Source organism: Bos grunniens, chromosome 26 (genome assembly GCF_055505025.1).
Source record: "Bos grunniens cultivar Pamir isolate PY7600 chromosome 26, Bosgru_T2T1.0, whole genome shotgun sequence".
Classification (NCBI taxonomy): Eukaryota; Metazoa; Chordata; class Mammalia; order Artiodactyla; family Bovidae; genus Bos; species Bos grunniens.
The window spans coordinates 18,020,324-18,037,004 of NC_141190.1; the positions used below are offsets into that span (position 1 = coordinate 18,020,324).

The window sequence follows — 16,681 nt, forward strand, 5'->3', positions numbered from 1 at the left end:
ATGTGAATTCTTTCCAAGTTTATCCACAGATTTAATGGAATTCTAATCAGGTTTTTCTGTAGAATTTGACAAACCAATTCTAAACTTTACAGGGAAATGCAAAGAACCTAAAAACTCCAACACAACTTTGAAAAAGAATTGATTTCAAGACTTATTGTAAAGCTACAATAATCAACACAGTGTGATATTGGAAAAGCAAACAAACAAACCCAAATCAATCAATGCAACAGCAAAGTAGAAAAGAAAGTCCAGAAATAGATCCACACAGATATACGGTCAATTGATTGTACTCTTCTCATAACCTTTGAGAGATCACAAAATAGCACCCATCCATTTATCTTCGTCTCCATTCTTTCCTCACTGTGTTAATTTCTGATTATACATCATGAATTTCATTTCTGAGACCCTTGAATTCTCATGACATTTTCCCAGTTATGGTAAAATATTTGGATCATGAGAGAGCATTTCCCTAAATATTTGTGAAATCTTTTTCCTAAAACCTAGGGCACATTTCTGGTATTTCCTCTCCCAAGATAAAACAAACCTTAAAATGATAAACATGGCTCATGACCTGTTACTTCTCCATCAACTATTCTACCTACTGAGAGACAAAATCATGAAGTATGATAAGTCACGAATCTATCAGTGCATTCTGAAGTGAATGATATTTAGATTGAAAGGTTATCAGTTTCTATGCTACTTTGTCTCCATGAGTTTAAAACTGCAATTTGGTTCTCTGTCCTTTGAAAACCTCCAACACCATCAAGAATCTAAGATTTACAACCCAGAAAAGACCTGATGCCTAAAACATTTTTTCAGAATACCCTGGCAAACCTTTCCTCATTCCCAAGAAACCCTCACAGAACCAAAAACTCTGGGTATGGCACTTAAATCATTTTTTAACAAATTCCAAAGGAAAAAGGTTTTACTTTACCAGATTCAATTTAATTTGAAGTACACTCTCTCCAACTCTCTGTAGTACCTTGGCCAGAATAAGCCAACTTCAGGAACAGGTATGTTCATCTCTGAACCATCTTCGACCCCAAATTTCATTTAAATGCTCTCTTATAGAGTTTTGTAATATTCTCTAGGAATCATGCCTTAAGACGAGACGCTAGACATTAGCTTAGATTACCGCTACCACCCTCTATTTATGTTTCTTTTACCTTTAATAAGCTGCTAAGATTGACAAGTACTCAACAAGTTTAATCTGGCATGGATTTAATGGCTTTTACATACAGGTACATACGACCAGAGAATCTGGGGTCCAGAGACAAACTTCTCCCACTTTCAATGTCATCTTGGGCTAGTCCTGGGGACAACAGAAGTATTCTGACAAAAATCCAGACTCCAACTGGACAAATCCCCATTGTTCTGGTGCCTCTACAGGGCAACACAGAAGCTGAAGTCATTCTTACTAAGAATGAATTAAGCCCTCAATTGTGGACTCTCTGAGAAAACAGAACTGGAGTGAAGATTACCCAGAGAAAGGGCTCAACAGCCACGAGATCAAAGGAAGGGGACAGAATAAGCCTGGGGAAGAGTATACAGGAGTATTTGAAGACTCTGATTTTAAATGAGGGTAATAAAGTCGGGGATCCAGTTTATCAGACATTTGGGACTTGGGAACTTTACAGCTAACAGATCCACCCTCAGATGCTGAGAACTAGAATCAGGTAAACACTAGAGATTGAGTTTAAAGTAGGACAGATAAACTGGCATAGGATGAAGCCCTGGGCATTGAAATTTTTAAACTTCCAAGTGATTCTATGTGTATCCAAGGTTGGGGACCATGGAGTTTATGAGAATAATATAACCATTTCCTTCATATTGTCAACAAGTCAAATAACTTAAAATACAAATTTAAGTAGTTAACACTTAAGGGACAACTAGGTCAAATATCTCAATTCTTACATTTCATGTTCTAAACAAATTCTGATACTCTTAAAAGGAATAAAAAATTTTAGACCAAACACCTGATTACAACCTCAAAGGAGTATTCCTTCATTACAAAGACCAGGACATTATGACCAGGGCATTGTAGGAGGATGCTAAGCACCAACAGTCAGTCTTTTATACAATAAAGATCAATTTTATAGATCATCTCTTGCTCAGCATAGAGTCTGATACTATATTTGAGCAATCAGTAATTATTAAAGTATCTAAAGGTAAATTACATTGAACATTAACATTTAAAACCCCATCTACAGAGTGGCAAAATTTATAATTTTTGTGAAACAAAGCAACTTTGAAATAACATTTTCACCATAACAAATTAAAAACTTTACAGTAAAAATTATAATGGAATCTGAATTTTAGTTTTTAAAGCACTATGATAGTAATTCATTTGGCAGATCACCTCTAAGTAACTTGACTCTATATAATTTCTGATGGCCTAGAACTACTATAAAGCAAATTATTTTCCAGTTCTCAATGTTACTAATTCTTTTACCCTTTCCTAACCATTATCGGTATCCATGGCTTGCAAAAACAAAATATAAACCAAAAAAAGCTTCCAATTTTGAAGCAATCTGCAAAATATTCCTAAATAAAAATTATTAAAGATTTAATAAAAACATATATGCAAGGTATCTCTGAAAAACTTTGACTGTAAAACAACCAATCATTTGGACTTTTCTCAGACCATTCAATAACTCCCATATGATAGAAAGAAACCCAAAACAAGGTTAAAATTCAGACAGAGATATGGGTTCCAGTTGCAGTTCTGCCATTAAATCCATATGACGTTAAACCTTATATGACCTCTCTGAAAAACAGTAACCACCTTGCAACTTACATGTGTGTGTGTATGTGTGTGTGCATGTCTGCACAAGTGTACACCAAGACTAAAGTCTACTCTAGGCCTAAAATTCTGTTTCTAGTAAAATGGTAACAACTGGAAGAATCAAGAGACTGTGAGTTACCTCTATAAAGCACCAGTATTCCTGTGCATTAGTTTTAATATATTTAAAAATTTTACAACATTTCAAACTCTGTGATAACATGTAAGATATAAAATAGGATTTTAATATTTATAGCATGTAAGTTATCAATATTAATATAAATGCTTTTGTGAAGTTCTAAAAATAGTAGTTACCAAAAAAAAAAAAAGTTAGAGGCAGTCTTCACTTCACTGCACTCAACGATCACCTTAACACACCCAGGTTTCTTGTGTGTCATCATCCTTCCTCTGCAACATACTCACCAGTTTCCCTCATTTCTAATAAACAGTGTTCTCTTTTGTCTTACTTTAAGTTGACCTTCCACTTCATTGGTTGACAAAATCAAGAAAAAATTTTCTTTACCTAACTTTCCAGGACTGAGTGGGGACTGGCCGCAAATAGTAAAAGGCAGCTATTATACTTAAGGTACCTCCTAGTCTAGAGGTACCCTGGAGAGACAGTAGACCTCATATTACAATGCTTATCAGTCAGTCAGTCAGTTCAGCTGTGTCCGACTCTTTGCGACCCCAGGGACTGCATGCCAGGCCTCCCTGTCCATCACCAATATACTCTCAGTTTAAAAGTAAGATTCGAGCAACTCACCATTGTTCCAAAAGGAATGGCTCTTGAAGCATGGTAATAAATGGCTATGAAATTGATGAAGAAGGCAGTGCCACACACCATAGCGGGGATAAGGAATGCACCAATGAACATCTGCTTTATCCATCTCCTTCCTGAAAGAAAGGGGAAACTGTAACAATCAGAGAAGCTAGGTAGACAGACATACATCAGTGTTTGAAAGGTGGCTATTTCTCTTATTAAGTTCCAACTCTTTTCTAGCACTCTCTTTTCCTACACTTTCAATGTAGGACATGGACATGATCAGATCTCCTTAAGACACTGTCAATCAGAAAAGAACTTTTCGGTTACTCTCGGTAAGATCTGATACTCCTACGCTTAAGTCTGAACTCTGCCAACTTTCAAGAACAAGTGTAGTAAAGTTAAGTTTGGTTGGGTGTTCTTCACTTGCAATCAGACTAAAAGCGCGTTTATGTTCAATTTCCTGTTTTGAGTAACCTGTTCCTGCTGTGGAGACTATTCTAGAGACCATAAACTGTACAGCTCTTAGCCTAACTAGTTTTCAGATCAAACTCAAAGCAGGCATTACCTCAGGCATCCTTACTTCCTCAGGATGATAGACCTGTGTGCTAAGACTCATTTCCCATATCCAGAGGGAGAACAGAGAAACTGAACAGCTAACTAAAACAGTCAGGAATCTGCAATGATACTCCTTCAGGCAATCCAAAGAATTATCTGTTTACAGTACAGAGCACATTAAGTCGACAGGACCAATTTTTTTTAAAGCCATGGTAAATCAGGATATCCTGGGGGAATTTTAAATGATCCTATGCTCTGAGCTCCTCTAGCCTATATGTCTAGCCTACTAAAAGAAGGGCAGGATCCTCTAATGCTGACACTGCTTAGGAAGGGCTGGGAAAATCACATTAGGAAGTCTCTATTCTGAGGAATATAATTTTAACATCTTTCAACAAACTTTCATTCATAAACTGAAATATGCAAATCTACTACTTTTATCACTTTTCTGACCCCAACCAATTATAGGAAAAACAAAGGAACTTAAAGACCTTAAATGCCATCACAGAAAGAAACACCACGAGGCAGAAACCTCACATCATACATGAACACCCATCACTTTCAGGTCACAACAGTAAAGAAGCAAGGGGGTATTTCAGATGAAGCTCCCTTAGCAAAAGATTGTGACAGAAAATCTTTCTACAGGATCCTTTGATAAGTATTTAAGGGTCAACAGAAATAAATAGCTTTCCTTCCTATTAGCCTTCCACTGCCCAGACATATATCCATAAACCATGAAACATGCCTTTATGGTCAGCTGTAAAGCTATAGAGTCTATGAGGAAGCCTCCTGTGGAGCACTGCTAGGGAACTAGACACCTCAAAGCAAAATAATAACTTAAATACATTCTCTCCCACAGCTTCCTTAGGCCTAACTTCACAGTGGGCAATGGAGATAATCTACTAATTATTCATAATTTTAGGAAATAAAATGTAAGGATTCCATAAAAAGTAGATGAGAACATGTAACAGGTTTGGTGGAGATTATGTGAAACTGGATAACAAATGGCTTTATAACGGCTATCCTGCCCATTGTAAACTCCATATACCTCACAGTGAAATATTAGCATCTGTAATTAAAAACACAAACAGTAACTCAGAAATTACCTCCTTGTCTAGCATACAGACTTCCTCCAAAATAACCATTCACTGGAGATGTAGCAGCATAGACAAATATGGCTGTACTGAGCATTGACCCCCTCCTAAAAAGGCAAAACAACATATATGATAAACTAAAACCAATGATTTAAAGAAAATATCATACAGTCTATCACATTAGCATCAGTTTAATACCAAAGACAAATTTAGCAGTAACAGAAAAAATGTATTCCTGGATTTCAGCGGACCTCAAAAGGTTGCCCAGTGAATGAATTTCTAGCTAAAATTGCATGTAAATGGTAACAGACTGATCCTACTTTTTTTAAATTTGAAGTTAAATTTCATAATATTCCTAACAAACATTTCACATTTCTTTGGCAAACATACTAGAAGCTGGCACTAAAACTGTTTCACAACCTTGTGAACCAATCACATCACATGGCAAAGAATATTCATCTGTTAAGAAAATTAATTAGAATATTTCTCTTTATAGTTTAACTGCTTAAGAGTCTTGCCTGCTGACAGAAATAAAATGGAAGTACTGTAACCTATATGACTACTATTACTTTAAATGGTATAGTACTGAGACTTCTATGTAGTTTCCCTTATACTGTTAAAATTGTTTTGATCAATAATTTCTAACCTCTTCTTCCAGTAATGCTATCTAGGCAATACAGATCAACTCTCCTATTGAACAAAACTGGACAAAAATATGTTAAATGCCTAATAGCAAAGAGAAATATTAAAACAATAAAATGACAGCATCATCTGCCATAATACAGACATGTACTTAACTAAAAATAAAGACCATTTCTGAAACTCACCACAACTAGGAAGGTAAAAATCTGTAGACAGAACATATAGCCTTGTTAATCTGAGTTAAAGAATAATCTTTTAAACACAACTTACAAGAATATCACACTAATGTGTGCTCTGGAAGGATATACAACTTTCAAAAATTAACCATCTTCTGGATAATAATTATTACATTCCATTGTCCGTCTACGTAGACTTACAAAGGCATCACACAGTCTTGAAACATGTACCACTCTTCTGCTCAAACACTTAAGCTCAATTTCTTAAAGTAATGTGTACGTTAAAACACTATATAATATTCAATTACATAAATATACAGCTAAAGAGAAACGTGGCAGCAATATGTTTGTTTCCCATGTTTAAAAGATTGTGAGTCCCTCAAAGTTAATCAGTTTGAAAAGCCAAATTTGTTTTTTCAAGAATATAATTAAACACTGCAAGTACTTTTTTTTCCAGGCTATCATTAAAAAATTGATCATTTTGCTTATTACCGGGTGTGTGGATACTGACACAGACGATGACAGAGTTCAGGCTGCTGTCATGCGACTGAGAGTCCAAAATGACTAGAGAGTTAAATTTGCAGCCCCCAGAGAGATTTCCACTAAGTGGAACTGTGAGAATAAGTTACAGTTTTAAAAATCAGATATACCCTTGCATCTCTTTCTTCAAAAACATCTTATGGGCATTTTCCACCCAAAATAGACCACTTCCATCTACAATGAAGAAATCTACTGAAGTAGAGAACCATCCTTGCTTATCTCTCTAAGACTGGGGGTGGGGGGAGAGAGGGTGATATCTAAGTAGCTGCTTTACCTACGCTTGCCATCCCACCACTGCAGAGCATTTTACCAGACTTACTCATACCTTCTTAAACACCATGCTTTCTCCAGGGTTAATATCACACTAATTGGCACATCCACATTGATGCTGATCTTCTATCTATCTAAGTATTTTCTTCTTCCCTGATTGCCATGATCATCATTGAACAAAGTAATTTTCTCAGGTTATACATTTATCTGCTTTTTAACCTCTAGAATCCTTGAGATATCTACTCCTGGAGTGAGTCTTACAAATTTTTACATGCAAGTTTTTTCATTTTCTCATCACTATGCATTTTTATTATCTCTATCTTCATATCTAGGGCACTGAAAGTTAAGAGACAAGTTCTGGAGTCAGAGTGAAAGCGGTGAGTGTCAGTTGCTCAGTCGTGTCTGACTATTAGCAAGCCCATGGACTGTAGTCCCCCAGGCTCCTCTGTCCATAGGATTTTCCAGACAGGAATACTGGAGTGGGTTGCCATTTCCTTCTTCAGGGGATCTTCCTGACCAAGGGATTGAACCTCAGTCTCCCACACTGCAGGCAGACTTTTTACCATCTAAGCTATCAGGGAAGAGTGTCGAGGTTCAGATCTCATCTTACTAACACACCTTACTAATAGCTGTGTTATCTTACTCAAATTACTCAACCTCCCTGAGCTTCACCTTTCTCATCTGTGGGCTGAAGATAATAGTCCCTTCACAGGGCTGATGTGAGGATTACATGAGCTAATGAGCATAAAGCTACTAACATGGAACCTCAGTAAGGTTAGTCACTTTGATCTCATAATAATATTCATAGGTGTAGTACTTATCATGTAAGTCATTAAGTATGTTCACTTCAAATGGTAGAAAAACCACTGATAACAATGACAGGCTTAAATAATAAAATTCATGCTGCGGCTGCTAAGTCGCTTCAGTCGTGTCCAACTCTGTGCAACCCCATAGACGGCAGCCCACTAGGCTCCCCCATCCCTGGGATTCTCCAGGCAAGAACACTGGACTGGGTTGCCATGTCCTTCTCCAATGCACGAAAGTGAAAAGTGACAGTGAAGTCGCTCAGTCGTGTCCGACTCTTAGCAACCTCATGGACTGCACCCTACTAGCCTGCTAATAAGCATCTATTAGGTGCAGTTTCTTATTTCTAAAAGCTGAAGGTCTATAAGCAGAACAGCTTCAGCATTAAAAAATGAACTGCCAACACTGAAACATTAACATTTGAGAAAGAACAAAGCAAAAATTTGGATTCTAGGAGAGGCTGCATGTGTGTGTGCTAAGTCACTTCAGTCATGTCTGACTCTGTGCGACCCTATGGACTGCAGCCTGCGGGCTCCTCTGTCCATGGGATTCTCCAGGCAAGAGTACTGGAGTGGGTTGTCACTTCCTCCTCCAGGAGATCTTCCCAACCCAGGGATCAAACCTGTGTCTCATGTCTATCTACACTGGCAGGCAAGTTCTTTACCACTAGCACCATCTGGGAAACCCCTAGCAGAGGTTCAGTTCAGTTCAGTTCAGTCGCTCAGTCATGTCTGACTCTTTGTGACCCCATGAATTGCAGCACGCCAGGCCTCCCTGTCTATCACCAACTCCCGGAGTTCAACCAGACTCACGTCCATCGAGTCAGTGATGCCATCCAGCCATCTCATCCTCTGTTGTCCCCTTCTCCTCCTGCCCCCAATCCCTCCCAGCATCAGAGTCTTTTCCAATGAGTCAACTCTTCACATGAGGTGGCCAAAGTACTGGAGTTCAGCTTCAGCATCATTCCTTCCAAAGAAATCCCAGGGCTGATCTCCTTTAGAACGGACTGGTTGGATCTCCTTGCAGTCCAAGGGGCTCTCAAGAGTCTTCTCCAACACCACAGTTCAAAAGCATCAATTCTTTGGCGCTCAGCCTTCTTCACAGTCCAACTCTCACATCCATACATGCCCACTACTAAATTCTAACACTGTGACTATATAGTCAGCGTCAATTCCATAGTGATGAATTTAATCCAGTATTTAATGTGAAGGATGATGTAGTCTCATGTAGGAAGGGGCTTCACAGGTGGCACTAGTGATAAAGAATCTGCCTACCAGTGTAGCTTTTCTTGAATTTGAGATTTAATTTACTTGAAATATATTATATCCTAAAATTAGAACTACCTACAAAACACTGAAGTTTAGCTTTTGGCCATTTTAAGGTTTATGTGGTAACTGAAGTACAAAGGTTATATTAAAGAAATATAACAAACTACAGACAAATACCTTTGTCAATTAATACATCATTCATTTCAGTTCAATAAGTACTGACTGAGAAACCTGAATATGCAAAGTTCTTCAGGTACTCAGGGAATGCAAAGATAAGACTCTCTACTCTCAAAGAACTTACTGTCCAGTGCAAGAAATAATTTACAGTTAAACATTTAATATGTAACGCAAGAGCCGTGCGTTCAGCAACAATTTGTCACTTGTCCACCAAGTGCCAGGCATTTCTAAGCAAGCACCATCAGGAACTGAAATAGGGGTATGAGATGTAACAGGAGACAAGTGTCGTTCATAGGGCGGCATCTACACCCAGGCTCAGAGTGTTTTTGCTTTGTTGAGGTCATGGCTCTCTGAGCACAAGGTTATAGGACTACCCAATAAAGACTTAAGATCTCCATGAATGTACTACTTTTTCTTAGGATCCAAAGGCCTCACATTAAAGATTTCTTGCAACTGGTTTTGTCTTCAAAGAAACAGTGTACCAGAAACCATGTAAAGACAGAATAAAGGAAAAACCATGCAATTATTTTTCTAACCTCGTGTGCTTTTTCCACCACTCTTTTTAGTGTTATTTATAATGCTTTCTTCTATTCTGTACAGCTCCATGTTTTGGAGGCAAATATGAAGTACTAACTCAGTAAATGGGTAATCCTTGTGTGCTTCTTAGGAAGACCTAATTGGACTTCAGCTTTCATAAAAGTGTCTACTCAATTTGTCAAAGAACTCTTGATTTGTAATTCTGCTCATACCTCTAATGAAAACCAATCTTTATAACCAAGCAAAGTGTTCAATAAGGTTAGTAATTTTAGATGATAACAGGAAAGTATACTTATTATAGCTACAGAATACTGTTCATTATTTGTTTACAATAATGGCACTTATGCTTTTTAAATTCTAAGATAACTAGAATCAGCAGATATTTAATATGATTGACTTAAAGGTTCAATTACTAAAACTATTCAAGAACAATGAAAAATTAATAAAGTTATAAACATATGAACTTACTCTGTATACAAATCTTCTATCATTGCAACAATAATAACAATGAGAGATACAGCAAATATCTGACATCCAGAACCAATGAGAGAGGAAAATATCAGTGGGTGACTTGATGGTCTAAATACATCTCCGTGCACCTGCTTCCATCCATACTCATCTCCAAGGTCTCTATCCTATACATATATACGTGTTGAGAGAAAAGAAAATAATCCAGAGTGAAATTAAAATACATAACTTAAAAAATTACAACTACAGTTGTAAGTTCCCTCCCTACAAACTTAGAGCTGTTAAAAGTTTCAAAATATCAAGAAAAGACATTTCAAATTTAAAATAATTTCTGCCTTTATAACTTATTATGTTATAAAGTGTGATATTACTGAAACTCAGAAAGGTGGCTCCTGGTTGTACTCAGAAAATCTCAAAGAATGGAGAAAGAAAAGGTCTAGGAGCAAAAAGAAATGGTAACACAGGGAGAAAAGCCCAGAGGCTCTTTGAACATTACCTACAGATGCTATTCTTGACATTACATCATGACTATGGCTCACATATGACCAGGGCCCAGGTGGAGAGCAAAAGAGAAAATTAAAACCAGTACTAGATGCCCTAGCAATGCAGAAATGCCCTTTATAGCCTGGAGCCTAAGAAAATACACGGGGAATATATCGAATAGTTAAATATTATTTAACTGTCTATCAGTCAGTTCAGTCGCTCAGTCATGTTCTACTCCTTGCAACCCCATGGATGGCAGCATGCCAGGCTTCCCTGTCCATCACCAACTCCCACAGTTTGCTCAAACTCATCTCCATTGAGTCAGTGATGCCATTCAACTATCTCATCCTGTCGTCCCCTTCTCCTTCTGCCTTCAATCTTTCCCAGCATCAGGGTCTTTTCCAATGAGTCAGTTTTTCACATCAGGTGGCCAAATTACTGAAGTTTCAGCTTCAGCATCAGTCCTTCCAGTGAATATTCAGGACTCATTTCCTTTAGGATGGACTGGTTGGATCTCCTTGCAGTCCAAGGGACTCTCAAGAGTCTTCTCCAACACCACAGTTAAAAGCATCAATTTTCTGGCGCTCAGCTTTCTTTATGGTCCAACTCTCATACCCATACATGACTACTGGAAAAACCATAGCTTTGACTAGACGGACCTTTGTTGGCAGAGTAATGTCTCTGCTTTTTAATATGCTGTCTATAGTGCTTTTTTAAACAAAACATTCAATTATGCCTTTTCAACCTGAGTAAGCAAATATCTAAAACAGAGTTTCTTAAGAAATATCAATCAGTCCCTCAAGATAATCTTTGGGTTTCTTTTGGTGGTGGCAGGGGAGGGGGAGTGGTCTGGGTCAGCTATATTTGAGAGGCAGCAAATATTTCATGTTTTCATACTGTTCTTGGGGTTCTCAAGGCAAGAATACTGCAGTGGTTTGCCATTCCCTTCTTCAGTGGACCATGTTTTGTCAGCAATTGAACTGAACTGAAATAGTTCATCTATCTTCTGATATTTCACAAGACACATATGCATATTGAAGTTTAATTTAACTGTTTTCCAAGCTCATTTAATGATGGAGCATATCTACACAGAATATTCATTAACAACTGAATCACTTTGCTGTACATTTGATACTAATACAACATTGTAAATTACACTTCATTTTTAAAAAAGGGAAAAAAAAAAGATTAGTCATTAACATTCCCTGATGGTCAGGACTCTGTGCTTTGTTAAGAGCATGGGTTCAAACCCTTGTCAAGGAACTAGGATCCCACAAGTCGTGCAGTGTGGTCAAAAAAATTAACAAACAAACAAACAAAACACACTTTTGCTTATTTATAACACTGTTCTATAATTTTGTAAAAATAATTTCAAAAGCAAACCTCTGAACCATGTGAACTAAATGTAAATTAATCCTTCCAGCCACTCTTCATTTTATGCAATATTTAGCAGCATTAGAAAGATACCAATACAAGTCGACAACCTCCTAGCTGCAATTCTGAAATCAAAAGCTCTGAAAAGTGAGTCTGTTTCACAAGCTGGACATATCTGGTGGCAAATCTCAAGACTGAACTAACAAGAGATTACTTACACTGCTTATTTTATTCGTCCCACTTAGGATGAACATTCATATGTTTTGCTGAAAACACATTAATGTATTTGATTATAGGACATTTAATCAGGGCACTTAAAAACATCAAAATATTTGATTGGAGTTTATATCTTTCTAAAGCCTGAAAATTCTGAATTCTAAAGATCAGCTGATCTCAGGATTATAAACCTACTTCCAACATTCAAAAACACTTGAGTTAAATTGTTTTGTAAATACAATGTATTAATAAAATGTTTGCTTACCATGTCATCCATTTCTTCTTCTTTACTATACCGGGCATAATCTTTTCTTAAAGTTCTCATTAAAATCATGGAAACTAAGCCTACCAAGAAGATAACCATCATGAAGGAGTTGAAAATTGAAAACCAGTGAATCTAGAATAACAGAAAATAAAGTATTACTTACAAGAAATACCAGTTACAAAATTCATAGGTTTCATGATGACAATAGAATGTTTACACAAAAGAAAAAAAAAAACCAAACACAAAAATCTTCTAAAACTTTTACATGAAAATCCATAATTAAAATACACTAGAGAAGAGTAATCAAAGGGATTGGCTTTCTTTCCAGTAAGCTTCAGATGCATTAAAAGTATGATACTATATATATAGATTATCACAATAAAATTGTACAAATAAAGTACAATTTGGCCACACGGAGTATGCTATTCAGTATTACAGAGAAAGAACATGGGTTTTGGAATCAAAACACAGTTCAAACACAGGCCCTGACCCCGGTTTTCCTTCATCAAAAATGAAGGAAATGATACTATATCATAAGTCATTTGTACATTTTAATATATATGTAAGCCACATGTCACCATTGTCTGGCACAGGTCAGTGAATACTCAATAAATATTAGTTCCCTTCCCTCTAACTGAGCAACAACCTGAAAACCTCATCAAAATGACAAGACTAAACCATCATAGTTGGGTGCCATGGACTTGAGCTACCTTCCTAACCACAGTACAGAGAACTCTGAGGTACTCCATAGTTCTCAACATCCCCAAGGCTCTTGACTTTGATTTCACCCATACATTTGTCAAAAAATTACGTTCAGACGCAGCACATCTGACTTCCAACTATGTCTGTGGCACTGTCCAGCAATTTCTTTATATTTTAATTCCCCAAAATTCTTCCTTATGGATAGTTTCAAAATTTCTCTTCTCTCTCATTTCATTTTTCCCCCTTCCTCTCCATTCCCAAGCCATCACCTCTCACCTGATAGCTCTAATGGCCTCCTAGTGATGACCTTTATGTTTGGTCTTTCCCCTTCCTCTCAGTCTACCCTGTAACAGCTAATCCAGTATGTTTCTGAAACATCATGTTCATATATCGCCTCTCTATTCTAAAACTTACAGTGACATTCCCTATTTTTTAACATATCAAAGAGAAAGTGTTAGTTGCTCAGTTGTGTCCAACTCTTTGAGACCCCATGGATGGTAGCCCACTAGGCTCCTCTGTCCATGGGATTTTCCAGGCAAGAATACTGGAGTGGGTTGCCATTTCCTTCTCCAGGGGATCTTCCTGACTTCAGGGATCAAACTCAGGTCTCCTGCACTGCAGACAGACTCTTTACCTTCTGAGCCACCAAGGAAGCTTGCATATCAAACCTAAACTATTCACATATAAAGTTTATCACAAAAGTATCTCTTAAGATTTATAAATGCACTATATAATAATAGGTTTTTACAAAGATTTGCTTTTGTTGCTACTCTGGAAATTAATGACCCAGAAAAGGACAAGAGAGAAAAAATTATATATACATATATATATGTGTGTATATATACATATATATACACACACAACTCATAACTTTTTTCAGTCAATTTATCAAATTTTTGAAAAGAAGTTTTATATAGTTACTGTTTGGTAGTAAGAAAGATATGCCCCCAAATGTTAAAATTTCTGGCAAAGCTATTTTCTAATCAAAGATGCAAACTTTAATACCTATTATAATGTACTACTAATAACCTGACAGTTTATAATATTTCTTTATCCCCCAAATTATAAAATGTTGTATGATTCTGAAGTTATTAACCAAGGGAAATACTTCCTTGAAACAATAAAGCAATGAGATGTCACACAGCAGTGACTGACCCTATGAAGTGCTGCCTCCAGCGCCCTCTAGTGTTGCTAATCCTAAAAGCAGCACTCCAGGTTTACCACAAACACTGAACCGTGGAGATTAATACACCACCAGCGCTGCTTCTTCCTGAGCACCTGCTGTGGAAGGTTTTATACCAGAGGTTTTATAAACACGGTCAAATGCAGTTTCACAACAACTCTGAAAGGTAGTATAAACCTTGCTTCACTGTTGAAACAAAGCTAAAGAACTGAGTCCTCTCACCAAGGTTACAGTAAATGACAGAGACTGAGTTTACATGCATTTGGAGCTCCTAAGTCTGTGCTTGTAAGTCACTGTATAACAAACAATCCCAATGCTTCACAGTAGACCCCATCCACTCCTGCCTACTCAAGGAAAAAGGTTCATTAATTCTCCCCATCTTCTGCATCGTCAGTTTTGTATTCTTTACGGAACCCCATCAACATACAAACGTGTTTTCCTTACATTTCAAAAAACAAAACAAAACAAAAAACACCCCAACTCCCTCCTGATCCCATCTTTCCTGCTGACTACTGTACCATTTCTTCACTCCCATTAATAGCCAGACTTGTTGCCTCCAATTACCCTCCCCTCACCCTCTTACAGCAGCTCTGTTGAGACTGTGCCCCGCTACTATACCAACCTTGTTCTCTGTCAAGTTCACCGATGACTCCAGATGAGTCCACAGTTACTGTCAGTATTCATCTTACTGACCCATCAGCAACAATTCAGAACTAATCTTTCTATCCTCCATGACAGACTTTCTTCTCTTGGCTTTCAGGATACCATACAATTCTTTTTTCACACCATACAAGAATCTCTTCAGAGCTCTGAGCTGGGTTTCGCTTTTCTCTCTACATTTACACTACTGCTCCCGGTGCTCCGTCCTTAGTGCTCTTCTATTTCCATACACTCTTTCTTGGTAACTGCATTCAGTCTCACAGCTTTAAATACTACTTACATGCCAACAACCACAAAACTTCTATCTCTAGCCCAGGCCTCTCTTCTGAACTCCATTTGACAGATCCAACTAGCTGATCATTATCTCCATCTGGATGTCTTGAAGACACTTCAAAACTACCATGTCCCAAACTGTACTCTGATCTTCCCCTCCAACTCTCCAAACACAGTTTTTTGCCCCGAAGACAGCAGCTCCGCTTTAACAGGTACTCAGGGCCCTCTGAGCTCACATCTGAAATCAGCATTATAGTTAAACCTTTGAGATTCACACCCCTCACACTGTGCCCTATAGATGGCAACTGCTTACTGTGTGACTGATTGAAGCACATACTGAATGTCTTAAAGTACACAATTTACCTACCCTGTGTTGAAAAAAGGATGGATCAAGATATTTGTCAAATCGATCTTCAAATTTTACATCTGATTTTTTCCATTTTACCTGAAAAAAAAATTTGAATATTAAGGACATTTGCTCAGAGTAAACAATACTCTGAGCAAAATTAGAAGATTTACACTCTAAGAATAAGAAATTTGAGAAATGGTAGAAAGTTACTACCAATCTGAGAAGTTGAAATATATGATTAAAAAACTACCTAACTTCCCTTTCTGTGTATTAACAAAACTTATAACTTTACTTAGAGTGATCATTTCAGTTTTCAAGGATTATTAACTGTTAAATTCTCTGACCTCATAAATGTGGTAATAATTAAATAGACAAAATAAATTAAGAATCTGAACATCTTTGTCTTTAGATTGCATTAGTTTTATGACAAAGATTGTGTTTCTTTATAAATACAGCTATGCAAATATTATTTGTACTAGGTACATATGCACAGAGCTTGAAAAACTTTCAAAACTATCTAATAGCAATGGACTCATTCTGGTTACCAGGAAAGGAAACTCGCAAAGAGAGAGGCTACCTACATCAGATTTCTCTTCTTTCCATTACTTTTAATCCTAATAGAACAGAATTAACTTGACAGCTACAAAGGGCTCTTACTCTGCAAGAGCATCTTATTCCAGCTGATAAAGCAAAATATGGTAAACTACTCATCCAGAAATTTTCAACATAGCATCATCTCTTCATGTGCAACAGTAAAAGGAAAGACAAGGAGTACTGCTAAAAAGTAACCATGAGAATACATGGCTGGGTTAGCTAACTGCTCAGTTATAATGGTAAACCTTGCTGAAGCAACTGGTAGGTCCTGCCATTGCATAACAGGTATTTATTACTACAGACCTAAAGTAAATCTCCTTGTTTTCAGGAGGCTTACTTACAGACACTGGGGAAATATAGTCTAATAAGATTTTTACTATATAAATTAAATACTGAGCAGTATTTCTGTTGCACCCCATTTCAAGCTACATTTTCATTTACTGAAGTTGTAAAACTTAACTTTTGATGTTAAAACTTTACAAACACTTCTTCCTGTATACAATTATTTT

General features: G+C 37.1%; 1 protein-coding gene across 1 annotated transcript in view; it reads right to left on the bottom strand.

Moving 5' to 3' along the window:
* The window catches only part of TM9SF3 (transmembrane 9 superfamily member 3), a 59,002-nt gene that overhangs the window by 16,953 nt on the left and 25,368 nt on the right, over nt 1-16,681 (bottom strand). Inside the window, exons 5-9 of the mRNA XM_086379329.1 lie at nt 15,597-15,674; nt 12,412-12,543; nt 10,074-10,240; nt 5,204-5,298; nt 3,546-3,676 (exon numbers count right to left, since the gene is read on the bottom strand). Coding sequence (XP_086235455.1) covers nt 3,546-3,676; nt 5,204-5,298; nt 10,074-10,240; nt 12,412-12,543; nt 15,597-15,674 — 603 coding nt within the window. The remainder of the gene's footprint in view (nt 1-3,545; nt 3,677-5,203; nt 5,299-10,073; nt 10,241-12,411; nt 12,544-15,596; nt 15,675-16,681) is intronic.